The sequence below is a fragment of the Calidris pugnax genome, unplaced genomic scaffold (assembly GCF_001431845.1).
Source record: "Calidris pugnax isolate Ruff unplaced genomic scaffold, ASM143184v1 scaffold82, whole genome shotgun sequence".
NCBI lineage: Eukaryota > Metazoa > Chordata > Aves > Charadriiformes > Scolopacidae > Calidris > Calidris pugnax.
Window position 1 is genome coordinate 1857962 of NW_015090833.1, and position 27576 is coordinate 1885537.

Consider the following 27576-nt stretch of genomic DNA (forward strand, 5'->3'; position numbering starts at 1 on the left):
ATTACTTGACCTGCCAAAATCCTCACGCTGCCCGCAACTAGTGCCAAATCCACTCCGTGGAAATCTCAACTCCAAAAGAAAACACACAGCTTTGCACAAATAATTAGCTATGAAACCTGGACAAACAAGACCCAAAAGTTCAACAACCCTAGTGGTACACGTGATATAAGAGGAAAGGAATTTGTAAATAGAACCACCTTGCTTACGGCTCGTCAAATCTTATCTACAATGTCCTGGACTAGAGTCTGCTGCACTGGGCCTCCAGGCTCATTCCAACACTTGTCCCAGCAAAGACCCTACATGTACCCTAAGAGTGAGACATTGCCTCTACCGAGGCTTTTACAGCAAAACTACAACTGTCATATTTTGTATCAAAACTCCAAGAACTTCTGAGGAGCTCCATGACATTAGGCTCAATTTAGGGTGCCTCACCTCTCTCCACCCTTCCAATATTTCTAAGATGTTTACTGACCTAGGAAGTACTGCCTCTTGTCATTCTTTGTCACATGTTGCTCAAGTCGTTTTATAGAGCTCATACTTCAACTGAATGTTATAATATCATGCTTGGTTACAGATGACCACCTTTTAGAGAGCACTCTATAAACTGTTGCTAAAGGTACGACCATCATTTGATCTAAGAAAGTTAAGGATTCGTTAAGTCTCATCTCCAGAAACCCACAGCAAATCACAGCTATGGGAATACAATCCACACCAAGAGGCTCAGCCCACTCCTCCAGAATAAGTCCTCTGTCATCATCAAAATCTGTTATGAAAACAGAAACTGCAGAAAAATACTTATTTTCATAGTACCATACTCTCACCAATATTTTTGAGAAAGATTTTTACATCTAAATGGATTTCTACTTTGTATTTTAAGCCATAATTACAACAGGCCTTCTGCTATTTTAAAAAGGGTGATTTACAAATAAAGGGGAAATGCAGTTTGTTGTTTTACACAGCATTTCTTACATGAGATATATCAACAGTACATACAGGTGGATGGAACAAGAATTGCTTTACAGAATAGCACAGCTTGTATATTTTCCAAAAGGAAAAAGTGTTTAAACAAAGTTTAAGACTTGCTTAACACAAGTTTGTTTGTTTTAATAATTTTGCATTGCTTTTAAACTTAAAATGTGCCAAGAAACAAGACACTGAAAGGAATAAGATTAAAAAAACCACACACAAGTTCTGCTTAGAAAGCAGAGCAGGATACTTACGCACTACTAATTTAATTAAAGAGTTATTTTCCTTTTAAATACCCTCTAATGGCCCAAAACGAACTCAGGCTGATTTAAAATCAATCACTTTAATCAAAATTACAAGTTCAAATTCTCCATGGATTAGTGTTCAGTGTCTACAGAGTCAAAAATGCACATCCATCACATCCCTACTTCTCACTCGCTCCAAGTCCCAAGCAGGGAAAAGACCCTGGTATCTCATTTACACAAAACCCGTGGATCCCAGGCTCCCGGGTGGCCCCAAGCCCTGTTTCTGCTCCAAACAGCTCCCAGGTAGTGCCCAGATCTCACATCTGCCTTCTGGAGAGAAGGAAAAAGAATTTGCAGAAGAGCCGAAGCTCTATGAGAGAGTCAGGAGGAGGAGCTGACTTGGAGCATCTTCCCAAGCGGCTCCATGGGGCTGTGCTGTATAGACAGGGGAGCTGCACAGCCTTCCACACAATCTTCGTGGTTGGAAGCAACTTTTGAGATCATTGAGTCCAACCATACACAAACCAAAAAAAAAAAAAAAAAAAAAAAAAAAAAAAAAAACCAAACCAACACACAAAACAAAACACCCAACCCAACAATCTCAGGCACTAGAGCATGCCCTGAAGTGCCACGTCTACACGTTTCTTAAATCCCTCCAGGGATGGCGACTCCACCACCTCCCTGGGCAGGCTGTTCCAGTGCCTGACCACCCTCTCAGAAAAGTAATTCTTCCTGATATCTAATCTAACCCTCCCCTGCCCCAACTTCAGCCCATTTCCTCTGCTCCTGTCATTATTCTCTTGGGAGAAGAAGCCAACTCCCACCTCTCTACACCCTCCTTTGAGGGAGTTGTAGAGGTCAATGAGGTCTCCCCTCAGCCTCCTCTTCTCCAAACTGAACACCCCCAGTTCCCTCAGCCTCTCCTTGGGTAACTTGTTCTCCAGCCCCCTCCCCAGCTTGGTGGCTCTCCTCTGGACACGTTCCAGCACCTCAATGTCTTTCTCGTGGTGAGGGGCCCAGAACTGAGCACAGCACTTGAGGTGAGGCCTCACCAGAGCTGAGTATAGAGGCCCCATCACTGCCCTGCTCCTGCTGCTCAAACACACAACCCATCCCGGGTACCCAAAAAACATCTCTCCTGTTCTCCCTTCCCCACACCAGCATTTCCACAGCCCTCCCCAGCAGCCTGCTAGAACACACCTCTCCCCAAGTATTTTTTTAATCTACATCTTCCGATGGGGATGGGTCACACTAAAATTTAGTGACCACAGTGACATTTCCCATTCCTTAAGGAAAACCATTTTGAACGAGGGAAAACAAATTTCTTTAACGAATTATCTTCACCGGTTTACGAAGCATAACAATGTATCTTTGGAGACTTGGCACAGACAGGAGGAATCTGACAGTGCTCAAGTACCCCCAAATGACCAGAGAGAAAATTTCAACTTCAATAATCCTAAAGGTCAGAAGCATTATTAAACATGACAGATGCCCTCGCTATTCAACACTAGAGGACATGGCTAAATTTATTCTAACTCCATTTGCTCTTGCTACACGTAAAGCAGCTAATGTACCATTTAATACTTTTTTTTTTTCCCTAAACGCTAGAAATAATCTTTTTTCTCTGTATTTTCAAGTTGACAACTACTGATGTCTGTAGCAGTCCATCATCTCAGCACTGTAAGCAGGAGGAAACAAGACAGCAGAGAAGTTAAAAAAGCTACAGGTGCTGAAGACCAGACTATCATGACAAAGGGAAGAATAAAACTGAAAATACGGGCAACTCAAATATACAGAAAGATGTTAAATTCAACGTTTCCTCTATCTACAGTCACAACATTGCTATGAAACATGTTCTCGGGGACAAATTATTAGCCACACATCTCCCTCTTGGTGACACAGTGTGGGAAAAGCAATCCCAATTATACTCCACAACCCCTGAGTGGTATATTCTTGTTTTCCCCTGTTTGCTCAGTATCAGGTTTTGCCCCTGGCTCCCAGTCAGATGGAGGGGGTGGGTGGGCCTGTTGTTAATGGAATTTGTACCAATTGTGCTTCCTGCTTTCCTTCTCATAAAATTAGGGAAAAGAACACAATAGCAATTTTGCAAAACGAGCATGGGATTTCACATTCAGTCCTATTTTTGTCCCCCCCTGCAATTCTCAGAATTCCCTTTTCTGTTTTCCACAGAAGCCGGCTCTCAAAATAAACCAGCTTTACTACAAACGGGAGCAATTTTCTGATTTAAAGCGAGCTGACAAGCCTCATCAGCTCATGTCAAGGCGCCATCCGCCATGTTCTCCCTGTTGGAGCGTGTCCATAGCGCGGTGCTCACACAGACCAGCATCTCATCACCAGCAGCAGCAGCAGCAGAGGATGCTCAGACGGAGCCACTGCTTCAGCTGGAGCCAGGGATGGAGCTCCCGGAGCCTTTGTTGGGGGTGAAACCTCAGCAGCCTCCAGAGAGGCTTTCATTTTTCAGGTGGCAAGAAGCCAGCAGTGGAAATTCCAACTACTGGGCTTCCAAACACCACACGGGGCAAAAACAGATTAATCACATTTTTTAAAAAAGTAAATAAAATAACCACAACAAAAAACCACTGCTTCAGCTGGAGCCAGGGATGGAGCTCCCGGAGCCTTTGTTGGGGGTGAAACCTCAGCAGCCTCCAGAGAGGCTTTCATTTTTCAGGTGGCAAGAAGCCAGCAGTGGAAATTCCAATGACTGGGCTTCCAAACACCACACGGGGCAAAAACAGATTAATCACATTTTTTAAAAAAGTAAATAAAATAACCACAACAAAAAAAAGTGTGGATTGTTCTGTACAGTTTTGGTGGGTCTGTGTTTGGGGATTGTTCAGCCTGGAGAAGAGGAGGCTCCGGGGAGACCTTATAGCGGCCTTTCAATACCTGAAGGGTGCCTATAGAAGAGCTGGGGAGGGACTCTTTGCCAGGAAGGGTAATGATAGGACAAGGGGAAACGGTTTTAAATTGGAAGAAAAAAGATTCGGCTGGGCTTCCAAACGCCACACGGGGCAAAAACAAACAGGTTAATCATATTATTTTAAAAAGTAAATAAAATAACCACAACAAAAAAAAAGTGTGGATTGTTCTGTACGGTTTTGGTTGATCTGTGTTTGGGGTTTCTTTTTAATTTGGGTTCTTTGTTGTTTGGTTTTTTTGGGACATAGGCACTACATTGTAAAGTCTGGGTTTAAACTGTAAAGATCTTGGCCATGTGGAAGGGAACAGAGGAAGAGCTGGAGTTGAGCTCTAAAATACAAAACATATAGTCTTAACTTCCAGCTCTCTAACCCATATTCTTACCAATGATACCCTCTATTTTTAAACTCCCAAATATGAAAGTTCTCTCCCTTTCCAAAAGACAATGATGCAATTGTGACACAACAGTGGAGCTCTGTATAAACCGATCCAGTTCCATTGATGCATTACACTGTCAAAGGTACTGAGAAAAATTTCGGTTCGTTGTTGTTGTTATTTTTGGACATAGGCACTACATTGTAAAGTCTGGGTTTAAACTGTAAAGATCTTGGCCATGTGGAAGGGAACAGAGGAAGAGCTGGAGTTGAGCTCTAAAATACAAAACATATAGTCTTAACTTCCAGCTCTCTAACCCATATTCTTACCAATGATACCCTCTATTTTTAAACTCCCAAATATGAAAGTTCTCTCCCTTTCCAAAAGACAATGATGCAATTGTGACACAACAGTGGAGCTCTGTATAAACCGATCCAGTTCCATTGATGCATTACACTGTCAAAGGTACCGAGAAAAACAAAACCAAAGAAACCCACGAAAGCACTAACCATTCTTGACTCGACAAAATAACGCCCTGATGAAATCACAGATCTCTGCCAGCATCAAGCAGGTCTGAAAACAGCATCTTCACACAGCCCCATGCGCTTTGGGAATGCAAGATATGCTGGTTTAGCTACTTTGGAATGGATGGGTTCTGCTCCTGCCTTCAGAAGATGTACAACAAAATAAAGAGAATATTGCCATATTTTTCAACCAGGTTCAGTGAAACTCCAATAGCCATAAATCCCCAGCGCAGCCCCATTTCCCTTCCTTCAATTCTGAGCTCTCACGTGAAAGACCTTGCAAATACCTTGCTAATTTAACACACCAAAAGCAAGCAAATCAACTCAGCACTTGAACGGTCCATTACTACAAAACAAAGTAATCTGATGAAATCACAGGTCTCTGCCAGCATCAAGCAGGTCTGAAAACAGCGCCTTCACACAGCCCTGTGCGCTTTGGGAATGCCAGATATGCTGGTTTAGCTACTTTGGAATGGATGGGTTCTGCTCCTGCCTTCAGAAGATGTACAACAAAATAAAGAGAATATTGCCATATTTTTCAACCAGGTTCAGTGAAACTCCAATAGCTATAAATCCCCAGCGCAGCCCCATTCCCCTTCCTTCAATTCTGAGCTCTCATGTGAAAGACCTTGCAAATACCTTGCTAATTTAACACACCAAAAGCAAGCAAATCAACTCAGCACTTGAACGGTCCATTACTACAAAAAGAAGGGGTTTTTTTCCATGTGTATATGACAAGACCAAACCCCGCTGTAGACCACAGCTCAATATCTGTGTGAAAATGCAAAGTGTCATCTGAGCAGAAGTAAAAAAAATAAAAAATAAAATCTATGGAGCACTGTAAAGAGGAAGGGAATTACCAAAATGGATTCATAAGCATCTGGAATGATTTTAATGCAAAATGCCCAGCAAATCTCCCTGCGCTGCTGACAAATCACCAGCTGAGGTAAATCCCAGATAATGAAACATTGTAAGAAAGGCTCTATTTAATAATTTAGACCCTGTCAAGGAGTTTGTATTGATTCTTGTTTTCAGCGCAGGGAGAGAATGTTATCTTCAGCCTTACGGCTCAATGACAGCATCAGTGAATTTAATCACTGTGCAGCTCCTGCCATGCAATCCCTAAACTGTCACCTCTGATTCCTCATCATTCCTCGCTGCCTCCTTCCAAGCCCCTTATACCCACATTTTCATACTAATCTCCCACCCCACACATGCCCCACTGGAATCACAGCAGCATTTCCATCTGCTTCACACTAGACAGAAAAGCCAATCTCATTTGCAGACTCAATTTTTTTTTATTATTTTAAATAATTCAGCGCTCCTTCAAAAGCCTCGTTCATCTCTCCCTGATTAGCGAGTCTGCTCCGTACCTTAATAGCAAACTTCAGGATGCTGAAGGCGGGATTGAGCAATGGGACAGCAAAGGCTTTGAGTAGAAAGAAAATCTTTCAGCCTTTTCCTGACTGTAGAAGGGGGAGATGAATCTGGAGAAGCAAGAATCTATATTAATCAGCATTTTTTCCACACCGAAAAGGAAAGGTCATGCTGCCTCATAACCGGCCAGGAAAAATTAGCCACAAATTAATTCAGCTGCAGTTCAGGAACAGAACATCAATTCATCTACAAACAGAACGAGGCTTTTAAATACATAAATGCTTGTGGCTACAGAAACCTCACCCAGACATTTGCATTCAAAAACGCTAGCTCCTGTAAAAGCGCAGAGAATAACAGATGTAATTTTAACATGTTTGCTAAAATGCAAGGCCATATGCAGGAAGAATGCAAAGGAGAGGAAGCACAGACTGCCTAATTCAGAAAAAACAGATTTCTTCTAATTTTTCCCTCTTTATTCCAGGTGATATGCAATACTTTCCATTTTATAATCCTTTGGATCACAGCAAAACGGTCCCACAGGCCCACACAGCCAAGGTCATCAGACACAGCTTTTCTATTACGGGGCACTAGCGGCATTTCACAACTGTCTTTTTTATGCACTTCTGCCTTTCCATCCAGACTATAAATTGTTACAAGGCCCTGGGGCAATCCAGCTGTACACTCCATTCAAATCAGGCTTCAAGGAGAAAGCGCCACAGTCGAGATGCTTCAATCAAGTAAACACACAGGCACAAAGGGCAACTGCATCACAATTAATAATGTTTGCTTTCGGATGGCAAAATTCACCATTTTTTTTTTTTCTATTTTTAAAGTTTCTCTCTGATGCTCAGATTCAAAGTGTAGCCCATTAGCATTTTAAATGTGACATCAAATTAAGTCAAAATGGGAGAAATCAGAAGCATGCTGCTGAAATCCATTTGCTGGTTGGGTTCTGTCTCTCTCTGGAAAAAAGGAAAACCTTAAAAAGGCAATTTGGATTTATTTATCAGACACTAGAAAATCATACCAAGAAAGGTTTAAGCGACAGGATTAGAGGACAGATCTGCAAGATGCACTATATTTGCAGAAATTAGCTTGCATCATGGTCAAAGATATCCTGTTATTACCAGCAGCTCTGGATTTCTTTTGGCCTTAGTTCTTGCCCTTGTTTACTTAACTCCTCACTTCACCTCTAGGTGTTATTGCAGAGAAAAAGCACATTAACTTCTTGGCTGATAGCTGCACTTTCATTTCTGATGTGTCTTTTTTTCCCTTTTCAACTTAGAAGTTAAGTTGGAATTGCCTTGGTTTCAGTAAATTAATCCGATCTTTATATTCAATACACCCATAAGTGTAATATTGTGTGACCAGCTGTGTTTTCAAATCACTCTGCTCTTACTTGGGATGGAAGGTAAAACTCAGGGATTTTCTGCACTGTGCTTTGTTTCCTTCTGTCAAAACACTAATATTCGGTAATCTTATTTTACTACTGATCTCTGCACACAGCTAAACATATTTCCAATATCCAGGGCTCTTTACCACTTTTGATATTTAAATTGAGACAAGTAATCAAAGCTGGATACGCATGGGTTTAGATGCATAATTAACATATTCCTATTTGAAATGCTATTACTACTGTTCCATCATATATATAAGCCAACAGCTGGTTATTTAAGGTGAGGAGAAAAGTTTTTATTGGGGCAAAACAATCTTGTACCCAACCCTGCAGGGTCCTGTCTCCCAGGGAAGCCCTTTGCACCTCGAGACAGATCAAGAGCTCGGTAGGAAGTGCCCGTGTCTGTGCCCCGCTGGGCAGAGAGAGAAATGGGGGTTTAAATTCTATCAAAAGGGTGCTTAGATTCTGTCGGACTTAAGAGAAGGCTCCTGTTGGATTTCTCACTCACATCCCGTCACAGAGCTCTCCCTAAAGCCGCTTTAGTTTACGTAATTGGGGGTGTGTGTGTATCTGTGTTACAGAATGGTTACCTAACGCCGTGTCACGGCTAAGCTGACTTTAATTATCATTAACACATCTCCAGAGGGCAGTGCTTGGCCAGAGGCAGCTCCTGGCCACAGCCTGAGGTGCGCAGCAGAAAACCCTTCAAGGAGTGACCAACTCCCAGGGTGATCCTTGCCTTTCCAACAGCATCGCTTTCTATCCCAAAGGAATGATGTCCTTGAGAATTTCTAACACACCTCACACGTCTCTCTGGCAGCTCCACCGACCACAAATCACAAAGAATCAGCCTGAGGTGTGCAGCAGAAAACCCTTTAAGGGGTGACCAACTCCCAGGGTGATCCTTGCCTTTGAGGCAGCTCCTGGCCACAGCCTGAGGTGCGCAGCAGAAAACCCTTCAAGGAGTGACCAACTCCCAGGGTGATCCTTGCCTTTCCAACAGCATCGCTTTCTATCCCAAAGGAATGATGTCCTTGAGAATTTCTAACACACCTCACACGTCTCTCTGGCAGCTCCACCGACCACAAATCACAAAGAATTCAAGCTGCTTAGTCTGTCTTACACACCCCTGTGTCTCAGTCCCTCAGGCTGCCCAGGTATTTCACGCTCACCCACCACCACGTTCTGTCTCCTCGATGTCCAGCCTGTGGGACTGAGAGAAGCTTCCTCCCAGTTCAGTGGGGTCCTCCACAAAAGAGCATCAAAAGCCATCTCAGTGACCACCATGCATGTATGTTAAGTGAATTGCTGCATATTAATTGGATTTTTCTCATACAAGTCCACCATCTAAGTTTTAATCATGTATTTTCATCATCTGGAAGTAATCACAGTCAACATTTTAATTAAGAGAATGGACTGAATGTTAGGACCTGTTAAACTATAAAGGGATAAAGAGAAACTTCACTGTTTATAATACACTCATTATAATGCAAAGAATCCATCAAGGTTTAAAGTACAATAGAAAACCATGAAATACTATTTAATAAAAAACTACGTTCCTATTTCTCTACAGCTCTGAAGCTTTATCCTCAATCTGATGAGAATCCAAGTCTGTTTCTTCAAATGGTCTGATCCAAAAGGAAATTCAGTGAGAATTCCCATATTCAAAACACAGTCCTCTTCAAATAAAAATAAAATAAAAAAAAGACTTGTTTTCTTTTTTTGGGGGGTAAGGGCTGGGTAGAATGAAACAGCAAAAAGTACCGGCGTGTGAAAGACAAACAGGACTGGCTGAGTGTCTTCTTCAAATAAAAATAAAATAAAAAAAGACTTGTTTTCTTTTTTGGTGGGTAAGGGCTGGGTGGAATGAAACAGCAAAAAGTACTGGCGTGTGAAAGACAAACAGGACTGGCTGAGCAGATCTGTAGCTATTTCCTCAAGAAATTCTAGATACTATTCCTCTGCCAGAAACTCAAGAACAAGGAGATCAAAGTGATTTTGGGCAGGTTTGATTTATTCTTAGCAGAGCTTAGACTTCAATTCAGAGACTGCAATAATAGGATAAGTAGCTGGAGTCAGGCTTACTTCTGAAGGGCTACATGAAATGAGTGAAGATAGTATCAATTCTGGAAAATTAGCATTTGGGGGGAGATGAAGGAACATTTAATTCCCAGCTATTTATTTCAGAACTATTAAAGTTCAAAACTTCAGGCTGCAGACAATTCACTCCTCCTCACTTCTTCATCGCCAACTACAGTGTGACTCAGTCATCATTATTGTGCTGTGTACGCTTTGATCAATGTATTTGTAGCACCAAAGAATATTTAAGAAATACTTCGTGAAGCCTGTAGATTTTTTTTAAGATTTGACTCATGCCAAATTAAAGTGAAGAAAAAGTCTCCCGTAACTTTGTGATGACTAGAAAATGTGTATTTATGACAGCCGTACGCTCTGTTTAAAGAAGTGAATTGTTAGAAATGCAGGAGCATTATCAGGAAATTAAGTTAAAAGCAGCAGAGTGATGTAGAGGAGACATCTCTTGATGTAAACAACCTTAACGGTTTCTCACAGAAAGAAAAACTAATCAGAAAAACTTACGTGTGAAAGATAAAAACCACACACCTAAGCATTAACTGCTTCTGATTTATTGACTTGTCTGTGTAATTTAAACTCTAAGATGCAAGGACTGTTCTAAAACAAAAATCCACAGTAAATGAACACTGAATTAAATGCTAATGGATCCCAGTTCTACTGCTCTACCAAACACCATCTTCCTCCTCCCTGCAGTTGCTCAACAGTCAAGTTATGTGAATGAAGTATTAAAGCCACATTATTACGCCCTTTTACAAGCTTTATCCACGTATTTCAGCTTCCCAATTACATTTTACTGTTTCTTGTAGAAAAAACAGTATTTTAAAAGTAACTGAGATTGTAAAATGGATAACACGGGCTTAAAATAAATGCGTGTCCCAAGGAATAAAACAAGGTTAGAAAAGTCACTCTAAAGCTAATGATAACCTTGCCTAATCCAGATTTAGAGAAGGCCACTTAAACCCAGCCACTGGTTCAGCTGCCCCAACGTGCTCCTGCTTGGAAGGATCATCTCCTACAAAGGAACCAAAAGCCAATAGGTGGTACCACGGATGAAAGAGAAGGAACTGGTAACAAATAAAAACATGTCAGGCAATAAACCCAAACCAGGTTTGAGCATTGCTTCACCACAGTTTGTTTCTAATCAAAGTCCTTAAGGATAATCTGGTCTTGCATCCTGAAAGAGGATAGTATTAATCCAGAGCAAAATGAATTAACACTCAAGAGAGGTTAAAAAAATTTCTGGGTCACAAGGAGTACACAAAATAGCAGCAAAATTCTTGATTATACAAAGACAAAAGAGATTAGAAGGCAAAAGCTGAAAAATATGACCTATATTTTAATGGAATATGGAAGCATTTGATTCAATGGATAAATTGGACCAACACTGCACTTCTCATTTGTTGAGGAACAGGGAGAAAGAAAAATATCTGCAGGTTTTCCCTGCTCATCCTTCCTGAAATCTTACCAGCTTTTGAAGGGAAAGGCTCCTAGGAGAAGTGGCTGGTTTTTGAACCCAGTGCTCAGATCTCAGCGTGTGGCCAGACGCTGAAATGCAGAAGTGACTGTTCATTCACTCCCACTTTCTGCATAACCATCCGTCTGCTTTCTTAAGCAAAGTTCAGACAAATGAAAATAACAGAATAGAGCCAAGAGGCTCGGCCTTAAAAATACTCACTGTTGCTTCACTCCAGACTCCCAACCCTTTGTTTAGGTCTTAAACAAGCACTGAATTTCCTTGGATTCTAAAAATACTACACCACCAGAAAGGAACTGTATCCATTTAGAAGGTGCTTTTCACATCCATTGTCATTTTGTGGAAAGACAAAATAAAAGCAAGTGTATTTGTACTCGCTGGGGCATCCTCCACTGAAAAGACAAACAAAAACTTCCTTGAAGACATATATTAGGTGTGGAGTTTTTTCCCTGTGGTACCTTTCATGTCACACATCATTGTGAACACCAAAAAAAAAAGTTAGTTCGACTAGTTTCTAAAATATCCACCATTAAAATTAGTCTAAGCTATGCAGTAATTCTAAAACCAGAACACAATATTGTAGCAAACCATCAGGGAGCTTCAATTGCCACCAGCTACTGAAGTATCTTCCATTCCTATTCACCACACCAATACACAATCCCTCCTCTATTTGTACAAACTCCAGTTTAAAGACAAGCAAGTTTTACAGCTTTTAAACCAGAAATAGCATTTAAAGAAGAAAAAAATTATTCCTGATTGCCTTCTCACTAAGAATATTCTATATTGTATATCATTAGTGAGAAGTGAAACTTGTCAGCTCCCCAATTAGTGGAAGTTACCACTTGGATTTGCAGTTATGGGAGAAAGTGGCTAAGCACTCGTCTTTAAGAGTACCATAGCTTGTTTCATCATCTCCAAACATTACTGGACATCCTTGTGTACTGAAATGTTTAAAAAACAAACCCAAAAAATCCCCTACTAGAACTACAGACATCGGAGACGAGGGCCAGGGCGGGGGTGATCATTAGATGACCACAGTTCCCTCTAATTATATTTTATTTCCCAATTCCACAAAGTTGTTGACGTGACTCCCAGAAAGCTTGAAGGAATCCAGTACTGCAGAAATGGTGAAGACAAAAGAGGATAAACGTTCCCCTTGACTTGGGCTAACACAGTTAGGCTGAACTGATCAAATCACTTCTTCCCACAGGGCCAGCCTTGATTCACTATTTGACTTTTTGACTGAGGAGAGACCCCTCTGGAAGCTCGCTGTGCTCCTCCAGTTACCCCCAGTGCTGGGGAATGAACCTGCTGCTGCTTCTCCTCCAGCCTCAGCTTATCCCAATACAACTCCTGATGGGAACCACCAATCTCCGCAGCGTCACAGCTCCCCTTCATGAGAAGCAACAAACCACGGGATGGCAGAGACAGATCACAAAGAAATTAGCAGTAAGTAAAGCTTCATCACGAGGACTTGATGGCCATTGGTGAAGTGCAATTGTTCTTCAGGCCAGCAGAAGAGCTGTTCCTGTAGGATAGTTTTTAGTAAAACCAATTCATCTTAATGTTGAGAAATTATAAGCTAATGCAGCAAAGTGTTCCATTTTACCTGCCATAATTGCTGGCACTGCAAAGAGCATGCAAAGGGAAACAATTATGAGTAATCTCACCCCATTTTCCACACCAGTATTTGTGGAAGCAAAACAGGCAAAACAGTCCTCCCCACAAAGATGCTGTTTCTAATACAATTCGATTAACATGAAAGGCAGGAAACCCATTTATAGGGAATACACCGCTCTCTACTTCAGGATTTGCTTCTGCCATCTGTCACGTGGAAGAAGCTCAAACACTAAACTGGAAGAAACTGCCAGACTTTGTAGAACGAGTTTCTAGTTCTGCAAAAAACATAACTAATTTGTGATTTAAAATCTTACTGGAAATAGCAAGTTAAGCTTCAGTTCCCTTCAAGAGTGAAGCTGAACGGCGCTCCAGCTCAGCCCCAGAACAGCCCTGCAAGGCAGCACACGTGTATCACACAGCATTTCCTTTGGCATTTTTAACTCCTTTTTCTTTTTAAATACAAGCTTCTGTTCCTTGGTTTTATCCATAAAAACACACCACCAACTCCTGTGCCCGAACTGCACCCAGAACAACAGGAAGTGCAGGGTAAGACTCAGCCAAAAACTTCTAGTTTATGATGACCAACATAATAATGTACTTAATTAGTAGGCGACATTTCAAAGCTGTTGACTTTAACTTCCCTGCTTCACTTGACATATTTAGCTGAAGGCTAAACAAGGCTGTTTTCCTGTTGGTATCTCACACTAGAAAAGAAATGGCATGTCCTTTCCACTGTACATCTTTACTTTCCCCCAACAGTAAAATCAACAGTGACAAACACATTGAAGATTCAAAATATATGGCAAAAAAATGTATGGCAAAAATAACCATAAAACAATGATACTGTTTCCATATGAAAAAAACAGACAAAACCGCCAGCAACCCTGGGGTCATATCCTTTGCATGGTGAAAACATGAGAAGAGGGAAACCACTCAAAAAAAAGTTGTAAAGGTACTAAAACACACTAGAATACACTTCCCACATAGTTTTGCAACCAGCTTTAATGTGTTGTACAAACCAATGCTGAGAACAGAAGCTTCAGCTTTTGTTGGTAATATCCTGAGCACTTCGTGCAACTCAGCAGGAACTTATTGCCCAGAGGGTAACGATCCCACCGGCGTTCCACTCGGACACAAACTGGGGCTTTACCCACTGCTGGAGCCTGTTTAATAGAAACCCAACAACTCCTTAAAAAAAAAAAAAAAAAAAAAAGAGTGGGGACAGGAGAGAGAAAACTCCTGGCTCACAAGTGCCGAGCACTAGCATGGCCATCGATAGTGAAGAAAGTCCCATTCTCCTTCACTGCGGTCTCACAAAATAGACTTGCAAGGAATAAAATGGAAGATTTGATTAAGAAAGCTTGGAAAAGGAAGATTTATTCCAATAGCAGCAGACAGTGGGTTATCTACACCTGTAGACTCTACACTGGTAAGGAGGATAGTTTATTACATGTTCAGAACTTCCATAAGGCAACAGCAGGAACGATCAGCAGTAACAGTTCCCTTTCCCAAATATCCTGTTTATGCTGCCTAAAGCACTGCAAAGCCCAACACGGATGCCTTTGTGTCCAACAGGCAGCAGGTTCCACTCTGCCCTGCCCAAGCAGCAAGGGGCCGTCTGGGCAGCTACAGCACACTGGGAAAGAACACATTTAACCTTTATGCACACAAATAAAGATAAAAAAGGGTCACACAACTCCAACTAGTTCGTTCTAAGGAACACTTTTAACCTTTTATGCACACAAATAAAGATAAGAAGGGTCACACAACTCCAACTAGTTCGTTCTTGCACAGGTCCTCAATTTTCATTTTGAAAGAATAAAGCACTAAAGCATTCTTAAATAAGAGCACCAAAGCATTCTTAAATATTATTCTATATTTTCCCAAACTAATATAGACGTGTCATATCCATCTCATCTCTCTTTGCATCCTCACCTCTCCGTGCCCCCACCAGCTGGGACGCAGGGGCTACCACGAGCCGGCCCACGTGCCTGCATTCACACAGCTGTGCTATATAAAGCTGGAGGTAAAGGCACAGCCAAATTTAACTGCCCAGGAAAAGCTTCACTTTCTGAGCCCACAATTTCCCGAAAACACTCAACTCAATATTTCTGTGGATTTCCAAACCATATAATGATGTAGACCACAATGTGAACTCCACAGCCCAGTTAACTTAACCTAGACCCAAGATAGATCGCTGGCTTAACAGCAAACCACCTACTATTTCAGAAGCTAAAGATTTACTCAGGAGGAGCAAGGAGCTACAGGAAGAGATACAGCCTAAGAAATATTGCCACCTCATTGGAGAGTGGGGCAGGGGAAAAGGAGGAGATAGGAAAATTTTCCTTACCAGTTTGAAGTCTTGAATGCTGCAGATGAAATACGGGGTGTTCGGCCGGCGACTTTCAATATATACGCAATCTTTAAAAAAAAAAAGATTTTAAGATAATGGAAATTAACTTCTGTACCTCCAAGAAAGAACATAAAAACAGGATAAATCAAAAAACAGCTTAAGCTTCAAAAGAGCCACCATTTCATTTGCATAACATGTAATTTATTCCAAGTGTGATCTAAAAATAGAAACTAGATGTTTTACGATGATAAATAAGGGAATTAACTGCATAAAAATTAGCTTTGATTTGAATAGACATTTTGCTAGAAAAACAAAAGGAAGCCACATAAGACCATTCAGAATTTAGTTAATAAAAATGACCAGGGCACAACCTGTGAACTAGATCAAAATAAGACAGGAAACTAATCAGATCTTTTGTGGTTAGCTCGCTGTTAAGAACCTAGCACTTACATATTTTCTCTTCTAATTGTGAAGAAAAAACCAAGGCAACCAATCCTAGATGAAATGCAGCAAAGTAAATTAGATTTACCTCAGGGAAGCACTGGGCTTTCTCAAATTACATTTGACATGACAGAAACCGAGTAATTATTTTTGTTTGCTTTTGACAACTGGACTCTACAAGGTTGCTGTAAAATCAGGTCTGTTGTATTAAAAACATTCTTGGCAAAACTCCCAACAAAAGCAGTGCCTCAGAATAAAATTACAGCAAGGATGGGGAAGATGTGTCTGATTCATGGTAACGACCTTTGAAAGCAGAAAACTCACACAGCTTGCTAGAAGGCGACGACTGTACTCCCAAAGACACACAAATATTTAAAAGGACAGTCATTGTGTTTTCCTTTTATATTCAGACAGATAATTGCTATTCAAAAGAGAGAAGACAAAGAACACCAGCTATTCTATGAATGATTCTCCAGGGACCTATTTATATTTCTACAGAAAAATTCCACAAAGTCTTAGAGTTTTATAAGACACGTTTCAAAACACAACTAAGACCCTGCTTCACGTCTTGTTAAATTGAAAAGTTGTTCAAGACAAACATTTCCTAATTCTTACACTCCACAAAGAGCTGAGAGCACAAAGCAGGGGTTGGAGCATGGACTTGAGTGAGCATCTGCATCCTCTCAAACGCTCGTGCCTGGCAAAGGGCAAGGAGTCCCTTCCTGCTGGTTTATCCCATAACCACAGGAACCAGCCAAAGCAAAGCCCATCAACCCAAGCGTCCGATTTCTACCTGCAATAGTAGTTGTTTAAGAGACTCCTTCCTCACACCAGTCTCCATCCTTCACAAGCTGCGCTGGTGATCGCTTCCCAACAGCATTTGGTAAAGAAATGAGCTTGACAAAACATGTCTTTTTCTAAGCTGAAAATCTATTGCTTGTTTTATACTAAGAGTCAAAGACAGAGGGTAAGAATCTGGATTGATCCAAAATTATAGTTTTATCCGCAGTGAAGCTCCTCTCAGCACCCAGGAGCACTGGAACTATAGCACAGTCCTGTCCATATTCCCACAAACTTAATGACTCCCAGTTCTGGGCACCAGAACTCACCATGCAAGTTCCAAACCAAACAGCTCTGACTTTTTTCCTATTAACTATAAATTAACATTGGTCAGCTTATACAAATTTAACTTAAATCCTTGAGATTTTCTGTTACTATAATAAGTTTTGGTGGTTCATTACAGAAGCATCCACTAGCACAGCACTGAAATGAACTCAGGACTTCTCGGGCCACAAGTTCCAAAAGCTTTTTTTCACATGAGAAGCACCACTCCCGGCCTTCCCTGGGCTTGCTCTCTGTTACAGCTCCACATGAGTCCTGGTCTCTTTTGAGAACTTCTGCACAGCTCATTTTAGCATAAAATGGCAAACAAAAGTAGGAATTCCACTTCAGTACAGCTGGCATCTCTTTACCAGGTGCCATCTGATGTCAAACTTAACCCCAACTAAATTGAGAGAGAATAAGAAAGCCAAGAAGGATAATGGAATCAACTAAGGAGTGAAACCCTCAACACTAGACAGGCAGGTGTTTAGAAACTTTGTGCTATAAGCATTAAATAAAGTTTTTGAGCAAAGAATTTTAAAGCAAAGTAAATGGTGAGAAAAAGCTACCTCATATACTGGATTTATTCCTTAACACCATGCTAGCAGGGGAGAAGACAGTTTTTGAGCAAAGAATTATAAAGCAAAGTAAATGGTGAGAAAAAGTTCTCATATACTGGATTTATTCGGAACCCTTAACACCATGCTAGCAGGGGAGAAGACATGGTCAGGAGTACAGTCTTCCAAAAATGCTAGAGCTAATTAATAACTAATAACTAATTTAGCATTTACTAAATACAGTGATTTGTCTTAATGATGACAGCATCACAGGAAACTGTGTCATTTTATTATCCCAGACCTCCTTGGGTAATCATTCCATTTAGACAGCCCTCAACTCAACTGCTCCAGGTGATTCATCCATTCACATGATGCTCCACGGGAAGTTTTTCAGGATTCACTGGGGAACGTGCATGAAAAACTACAAGATTTCAGACACAGGAAAAACCATATCTTCCAAGATTTTTTTTTTTTTTTATACACTCGCCCGCAGGAAGTTTTTCAGGATTCATTGGGGAACATGCATGAAAAACAAGATTTCAGACACAGGAAACACCACATCTTCCAAGATTTTTTTTTCTTTATATCTCAGTTTCACAAGCCTCATTTTCAGAGCTATCAGACAGCCCACAATAAACAGCTAAGCATCCCCCTGAAACGGTTGACACAAAAGAAAGAGAATCTGGCATCTCCTGTGGATAAAGCAAAGCTGTTGACTCCCCAGTATATTGCATTTGAGGACGGCGCCGCTGGCTGCCCGCCAGGATCTAAACCAAAGATGACATCCAGTTAAGATGTCTCCAAAGCAATACGGGCCGGATAAGAAAACAAGCTAATCCAGGTGCAAAGCAATGTCATGAATGCTAGAAACTGGAAAAATGCCAAAAGGAGAACATTTCTGGATGCATTCACATTAGCACTCACCATTCAACACTCACCATAAAGAGCAATTACTTTCATTTACCAGAAAACCCAAATACAAATACATCATTTTGAAGGAGGGCTTCGGTGTGGACCCAAGTAACAAAGAGAAATTTGTCTGCCTAGGTAAAACTTATGCCCATGAAAAATACTGAATAGCCCCTCCTTATCCTTAGCACACTAGAATGTGCTGTTGCACCCCTTTTTCCCCCACTGACCCCATATTTCTGGAACACTCTTATCTCGATATAGCTGCAGAGAATGACAACTTCAGTCAGTTCTCAGCACTATTGCTCAGGCTGCTTTGTGTCCAAGCATCCATTGCCACTTTTTCACAACTACAAAAGATGCCCCGTTTGTCCTAAAGAAACAGCTAAAAAATTTAAAATCACAAAATAAAGGTGTTCCTCACACAGACAAGTTTACTGGCTTCTGAACTCTTTTCCTGATCAGCAGGTTTGTATAAATTGAGTGACACGTACTCTCTTCACACCAAATGGAAGCCTGAGGCTGTTTGTCAGCCTGGAACACAATGAACCCGCATGAACTCGCCCTTCAGACACCTGAAAGAAATTCTGGGCAGTTATTTCAACATCTATTATTCTAGAAAGGAATTCACAATACAGGCATGATTCAGACTTCTGCTTGCTCCTGCAATATTAATACTCCTTTCTACTAACCTTAACATTCAATCCTTCCCACTCGAAGTCCAACTAAAATCAAACTGACTGTAAACTTCCTAATTTAAATATGGCATCAATTGAATGGCTCAGAGTCACGTCCACGGAAGTTTCTCTACAGTGGTATAGATACTATTCAACACTCAAGATGTTAACCATCTCGCTACATGGAATTACAGACCAAGTGGCCCATAACTGTACTTAAGCCATTCCACCTTACACCAACTCATCCAAGTTCATTAAGCCACCAGTTTCCCTCTCTGAGCATACCATGACAGAAGGTGAACTAACTTGGTTGCAGCTACTGATTTTGAGCAGCTTAAGGGCAATACATGTTGTCACAGCAACCCTCACAAGGTAAGTTCCCTACAAAAGAAAACACAAATCAGAAGTCCAACAGATCCCCAGGAACATCACTACACCAGCTCTACACCCAGCGCTTGCTCTTCACTCATCTGTGACAACCTTTCTCCAAAGTCCAGGTAAAACCCAGCCTCTCAAGAGGCCTTCACTTAAACAGACACAAATTAATCCCACTGCACATACTGCATCACCATTATTCACTCACTCACCTCCTCCCTGTTCCCTTTCCTTTGCTAATGTCTTTTTCTTAGCCTGTATTCTGTCCCCCTCCAAATTCTTCAAGTCTCCTTCCCTTCCCACTCATTTTTTCTTTTCTAGTCCTTATTACAGTTGCATCAGCAGCTACATTCTGTGCTGGCTGCTCTGTCATCTGCAAAGATCCCTTGAAAACTGAATTTAAGGATGTGCCTTGTTAGGGAAAGCTCATGAGCCCCTCTATAGACAGAACCACAGGGCTAACAGAAAATGAAAGGAGATGCCTGATTACCTACATTGACTCAGTGAAAAAAAAAATCAGTAAAACAAAAAACTGTAAAATAAGCCACAGGATGAAATTTAGCAGGCAAAAACTGTTGCTGAGAACATCCCTACACACTTACCAAAGTATAAGCTAATTTCTTCTACTGAAAGATAATAATCTTCGCATCATCCTGCATTTATTAGTAAAGAAGAGCGAGCAGGACTCGGGTAACCACACAGGAAACGGCTGTGCTCCAAATTCACACTCTGGCTTTCTCCCCAGCACGAGAACATCGATGTGTTGGCTTCCAAGGGCCCCCTCAGACAAGTTAACCACCTCATCTGTTACACCACAGAGTCTACTGGTGACAAACCAGCAAACTCTCCAAATGGGTGGGGGGAAGAAGAAAGAAAGAAGAAAAAAAAAAAGGGCTTTCCATCAGCTTTGTCACTACAAAATAGAGTAAAGACATCTTAAGTTCCTGCACAGCTCGTGGGATTCACTGCCCAGCCCCAGCCATGACCACATTTGCTTACTTTCCTATTTCGTGTAAAATGTCCCACTGGAGATGAAGTATTTCTACGACACATGGTACAGAGTCATTATGCCTTTGGGCTTGTGATATTCACCAGATGTGCCCTAGTTCTGAAGGGTTACATTAATATTCCCTGACTAAAAGCTGCTTTTAAAACTAGAGCTTCAATGCTTCAATACGTGGACTTAAAGACCTTCTAGTAAAAAACCCAACCACTTCACTTTTCTGAAGACACAAACCTTTATCTGATTAAAACTTGCAGTTTATGTAATGACCATCTTCACAAGCAGAAAGCTTTTCTGTTTTACCCAATGAGTCAACGCCTCCATCACCCAAGAGACAAAGCCATAGGCTCTCCACACAGGACCACGCTTCCACGGGGAAGAGCTTCCTTGAAAGCCACCAAAGAATCCCCTGCCATCCCATTTCAACAGTCACAAGCTCACACTTCCCAGTGTAGCTGTAAGCAACTGGGGTTCCTATATATACACGCTTCCCAGTTTTGACATCCCAGTATCTTACTGGATTGCACATTCTTTCCCTCACTTGGCTTTCCTTCAGATATTCTATGTTAGAGGTGCTGAAAAATTGCGTGTCAGATGTGTAAAAACCCACTCATATTAATTTGCACAACTCGGGGGAGCTCGTTGAACACCAAGGTTGAATAGTTCATGCATCAACTCTGACATTGTCACAACCAACCAGAACCATGAGGCTCCTGGAAGCAGCACTAACACATGTTCCATCTTCAACCATCAATCACCGTGCTAAAAACCACACGTCAGGTGTACTTATCCCTCTTCCACATCCACTTAATAGAGATAGCACTTATCCCAACACTCATTAAATCTACAGGTTTAGTCGTACCACAATAGAAATTTGTATGATGGATCTGAGAAACCAAATACAAGTTGTGGGATAGGCAAATAATTGAAAGATATTTACATCCCAGAATTAAAGGATATTTATATTCCTCCTCCTCCCTTCTGATGTTGAAAATTAAAAGGCTTAGCTGTCCGAGTGCCCTCTGCCAAGCAGTCAGGAAGCCTGACCCGGCAATTCTGACCTGTTCTCCAGAAACACCCCTGCCCCAGCCAAAAGCAGTGGGAACCCCCAGCAGCAGGACTCTTCAGTGTCTCAGGTACTGAAACGCCACAATCCTTCCCCACCACCACCCAGAACAGTTAAATACGACCAGGAGCATTATATTAGCAGCTTCAGCTCATTAGTGCTCTTCTCTTCAGTGCCTCAGGTACTGAAATGCCACAATCCTTCCCCACCACCACCCAGAACAGTTAAATACGACCAGGAGCATTATATTAGCAGCTTCAGCTCATTAGTAACCCAGGGGCACTTTTCAAAGGATCAGAAAAATATTTGCAATATTCAGTGGATTTTAAGTGCTGCAATCTGAATCGGCCTGTGTTCCAGATACAGGAAAATTACCAAATCCTTGAAAACAAAAGGTGAATAATGGAAACAGACCTCTAACTACACCAACACATTTAGCGTGATGGTTTAGTAACAAATATAGGGGAGAGAAAAAAAAGGAGGAATGCATTGGGAATGACAAACACATGGTTTTAAGTAGAAAAATATTAGGGCTGACAGGTAGGGAGCTGTACAGTTGCCTCTCTTCCCCCCATATGGCTGACAACAAACAAATTGCAGGGCTGATCTTTTAGTGTCACTGCCTGCTGAGCAGATTTCAAGCAACACTGCTGGCTCCTTGTCAGAAAACAATGTGCTAGAGCCCTGTTCTGCAATAAACGGTTCAACCAATTTACTGTGTTCATTTGAAACTCACAGGAGTATTCCCGATGCCTGGCCTGGAGTTCTTATTTGGCAAATGATTTTATTATAAACTGGTATCATAGCGAATCCATTTTCTTTAAGGGGTTTTGCTGCTGTTTAATGGACTGTCAGTATAATTTAGATTTCATCTATTTAAACTCATTCAAGCCTGGCTCCTGATTGTACAATAAATGGAACATATTTCTATTCAACAAAATTAATGACAGCTAATTGTAGTCCGCAGTCCCCAATTTTATAAAAGCGACTGCTCTGCAGTTCAGGCACCCAGCGACACGATTTCCCACACCAATTATTTTTCTGCACTTTTCATGCATGTCCATAATATTACACAGTTCTTGTAAGATGCATTCACACACTGCGTTAACCATTTTGATAGAAACCAAACATTTTCTTACAGAAAGTAGCGTTACCAAAAAACACCCAGTGAAAGCAAAGAAATTGTAGATGCTCAGCCACTAACTCGTGCTGGGGTGTCCTCCTCTCCTAGAATGGTTTTTCTTTTTCAATTAAATATATGAAAAGAGAGGAGGGGTGGGAATAAAAGGGCAGGTCATTGAAAAAAAGAATAATTAAATAACCAGTCAGTCTAAGAGCCCCTTCTGTAGCAACAGACAAGCATTATTTAGTGCACACACGCCGTTTTAGTCTTTTCTCATCTTGTAAGGGCTCAGCACACTGTTGCCAGAGATGCAGTATTTGCTCCAAAAGCATCTCCCTGATATTTTACAAAGGCCTCTGTAGGTACTTCTCCCTCAAACCTGCACGAGAAGGATTTCAGCCCGTGATGGACACTCATTCCTAAAGCACTGTGGAAGACACAAAAGACAAGCAGCACCACAAAGGTACCGCACCACTATATCACTTCTTTTTTTTTATTTTTTGAGATATCCTTAATTATTTTTCTTCTATTAAAAATTTATTAATGTGCAAATTACACCACACTTAAACACTACGAATAATTTCTCTGAGACCTTAAAACACAAGCCTTAATAAACAGCCTTAAGAAACCAACAGAAGTTGTCATGGTCTACACGAAATCAACTAACCCGTCTTCGACTAGAGCAGGCAAGTGGCCAACACACACACAAACCTGAAGAGATTAAGGGATCAAGAAATATTTTGTTATCACTCGAGATACAGAATCTTTCCTCTCCTGCAATTTGCATTCCCTTGTGTTTCTAAGTTTCGGTAATGAGTCAATGGTGAGATGAGAAGAACTCAGGAGGGTACAGCTGGCCCACGAAGCTCTATTTAATAGAAAAACTGGCATCTTTGACTTGAAGTTCCTCTGTCAGCCCATGCATAATTGTAACTCCATGCTCTCGTAGGCAGAGCAAGCACACCAAGAGGACTTGGAAGAGAAAACTCTGCTAATCCCAAACCCACCACAAACACCAAATGGTTGCTTAACTTCTCTCCCTCAGCTACCCTTCTGATAATTAAAGTGCAACCCGCTACAATACCTCATCACGATATGGATGGGCTTTAGTTGTGTAGCCCTCAACTAGAAAAAAAATTACAGTCCTTATTATTTCCCCAGTAACTGGCCCCTCACTTCATCTTCCAGATCAGACAAACGGGCAGAGAGAATAACCCATTTTATAAATTGTTGGTGCAGCCCTGAACAGAAACACATGTTCAGAAGGGGGAAAACTGAATGTGTCACTTGGGTGAGGACGATTTTCAAGGAATATTTTATTTCAGATCCTGCAGTCTGTTGCCTTAAAGCCTGCTGAGACGCACACACGGACACTCCTGTCAAGTAAGCTGATGGGATATTCTCCCTGCCGTCTGCTAACCTGGTATTCACCTGCCTGCAAACTCCTAGCAGCATTGAAAAAATATCTGTATTTAACAAAAATATAATTATTTTCTGAACTGGAAAATATTTTCCTACTGTTTTAATTTGTAAACAGCTCTGAGATGCCTTTTATACAGAACAAATTAGTGCAGCAGCTGTAAAGCTGATATTACAGCAGAAGGGTATTCACTTGGTTTCAACACTGGTATGTTACTTTTTTCTTTCATTTTAAAGCACAATGATGCTGCTAGTATGGTAGTCAGCTGCTTAAATAAGAACTACTCATTTCATGAAGAAAAAAAACACACTTTCCTCACTATTAATAAGAGGACTACAATCAGGACACTAAAGATACAAGCACAAATTTCATGCCAAAGAAAAATAAATATATGTGTATATTTAGGTATATTTCTTTCCTAAACAATACAAATGTAAACCCACTCCTTTTAAAGGAGGGTTTCTGATCCATTTTGCTCTAAGTATCTTCAGTTAGCATCAAAGGTGGTACATGACCTTCCAAGAGTGACCCATGTTCTGTTGTGATGAACAGAGCACTGACTCCCAGATAAAGGACTAACAATAACCCTCGAGAGAAAGCCTTGGCTAGAGTTCTCCACTTGCACAATTCACCTGTTATGAAAGCATCACCATTATTTCATGTAATAACAAAGACAATATGAAAAACCACCTGTTAGACCAGTGCTGCCTAAGGAGGGTCCCCAGTCCCCACCATCACCCCACACCAGGCTGCCCCCCATCTCCTCCGTGCTGCTCTCAGGGTTTATACCCAAAAGCCAAACAAAGCCAGAGGAATCCATTTGCTGGATCAACCTTGATCTGCACTTAAGTCTCCATCTGTCAAGCCCCACCAGCTGTCTGTACACAGAGCAACGCCTGCCACAGTGAAGAGCAAATATGAACTCAGTAAATGCATCACCTTCCCCCCCGCCCCAGTTTGACTTATATTTACTGCTTAAACTAACAGCACATACACACAAAATTAGTTATATGCAGTTAAGTAGTCAATGTACACTGTCAACGTAGCCTTAATTATTTTTTACAATTAGTATTATTCACCTACTCACCTGATCTTCAAAAAAAAAACCCCCACTTTCCACAAAATCTCAAATGCTGAGAATAAAAACTAATTACAACCAGTGTTATATCCAATAGCACAGAACAATAACAACACAGGCTTCGGCTGCATGTGGAAACACTTCTCTACAGACTTCAATCAACTTCAAAGAAAATTCTTCTGTGATGCTTTTATGCATTTTTTTAAATGCTTATGTGCATTTAGTTAACCCTCCTGACATGTTTTAAGCCTCACCTACTAATCCAGGCCTTTTCTCTACTTCCTTTTTTTTCCTTCTTCCAATTACTAAGGGAGGAATGGGTCAAGAATGCATTTGTTTCCATTGAAACAGTCTTAAAGATAATCTCTTCTTCTTAAAAGAAAAATGTTATGAGTTTTTCTGACCATTATTCACAAAAGCAGAAAGGTTGAAAAGTGGTCTAAGAGGGGAAAAAAAAAAAGGGAAATCTTATAAAGGCATTAAGCAGCACAGCTCCTCCTGAGGTTACTCTGATTTAGAGCAGCTGAGAGTCTGTCACTGAACATCTGATTATTTCAATGATCTGGTAGCACAACAGACGTTCAAGGGGGAAATACAGAGTCTATCGTGTTAGAATCCATGCTCATTTCAACTACAAAACTTTTGAGGGAACAGAAGATGATACATGCAAAAATAAGCATCTCTGTGATAAACTCGGTCAATCTACATGACATGGACAAGAAACAGCCCGGCCAAAGGTCTCCTAAAATAAAAATGTGCAGCTGAAAAAATATTTTAATACCTGTCTTCCTTCTGCCCAAGCATAAAATTCAAAAATTAAAACTTCCCAGAAAAGCTGGAATTTCCCCCTCCAACTTTTCAGCAGCCTAAAAACATTTGCCAGAACATCGATGTTCATAGAAAAAAAATTCATGCGCCTATATTCTATGTGGTTTTATATTTAACTCCAGCATGGCCACGTTTCTCAGCTGGTAAAGCTGTCAGAATAAATAGAAGGCAGCATCTAGAAGAAGGACAAACACATGGGTCAATGTCAAGTCTAAGCCAATCACTGTCAGAGCATGAGTCAAATTCCTGCATTTCAGTTTCACCAACATTCACCCCAAACGCCAGCACACCACTATTCATAAAGTAAATAGGGAGAGAAAGCACTTCTATTTTGTTTTTTATGTATTTTTATAAAGCTGATGGAGGTTTCTACATTAAAACAAGGATTTCAGCAATTTCCTCAGTTAAAACGATGCAAAACACCTCGGCTGGGTCATAGTGAAGGGAACAGTTAAATGATTCCACCGGCCAAACTAAAGCTTCGAAATTTAGGAGTCCTAATATTTGCTTGCTAACCAAATTGACAGTGGATTTTAAGACAGCCAGAAGAAATCCCAGTCCAATTAGATTTTAGGTAAACATAATTCTGGTTCCACTGTGACTGGGACTCCCCCCGCCCCACGCTGCAGGACTGACTTGATGTCGGGGCTGGGGATTTGCACAGAAGACAACTCACCATCTTTTGTTATTTTCTCATTGTGGGAGAGCAATAACCCTCACCTGCAGGCTTCACATCTCAGCCCCTGACGACTGCAAACCATTTCAGTGCTTATGAAGTGCTCCCTTTGAAAAACAGCCACATAGGCTATGACACAGACCATCTCCAAGTGAATAGTATATAAGATCTCACTTTGATGCATTTGGTGACAACGGAGCAGCAGTTATTTCACAACAGCACCTTCCACCTGCAAATTCAGTCTTGCTTTCCTTCTCTGATGCCTGTCCAGATAACAACTTATGGGGTTAAGGTGCCTCCTAACAGCACTCGGGGATAGAACAAAACTTTGAAGTGACATCAACCTATAAATCCAGAAAAGTCAGCACTCAAGTCATTTTCCAGTAGCAATATCAGCAATATCTCATTTTCATCCTAGTGACAATGATTTCCCATGCCTTAAAAAAGGCAACTAAACCGAGCAGTCCAACAGCTGTCCCAAACAGTGACTGCCTACAACATCTCAAAGCGGCAAAGAGACACATTGCTATGTTTTGGTACACTAGGCCAGATGTTCCAGGATCTACATGGAGCTAAATCCTGCCTCTTTCCCTGCACAATATCAAAGTGCACTTTCTGTATCTAACACTCCACACCCCTTCTTCCAGCTTCTCACCGATCTTAAAAGACGAAGAGGCTCTCACGTGAGCTATTCCAAAGGAATTTGCTAGAAAAGTCCTATAACGCACTGCTCTCCCTGCAGAAGACTCTCCCCTTGAGTTACCTCACGTTCACTCCTCTTGCTGATGTGCCGTTTATATAGCTACTGATGTCACTCTAGAAACAGATCCTCATAAATCCTTTTAATTCCTGCAGATCCTTTTAAATGTTTCTACGTAGGCAGAGCAAACACATTGTCCTCATCTCCAAGTGACATATCAAGTCATCTGTTTTGCTCGGGCTCCAAATCAACTTAAGA

General features: G+C 41.1%; 1 protein-coding gene across 3 annotated transcripts in view; it reads right to left on the reverse strand.

Annotated features, from left to right (window-relative positions):
- RERE (arginine-glutamic acid dipeptide (RE) repeats) overlaps positions 1-27576 on the reverse strand; it is a 165003-nt gene that overhangs the window by 131779 nt on the left and 5648 nt on the right. For all 3 annotated transcript variants that reach the window (XM_014941439.1, XM_014941438.1, XM_014941437.1), the window contains exon 2: positions 15362-15432. In XM_014941439.1, coding sequence (XP_014796925.1) covers positions 15362-15432 — 71 coding nt within the window. The remainder of the gene's footprint in view (positions 1-15361; positions 15433-27576) is intronic.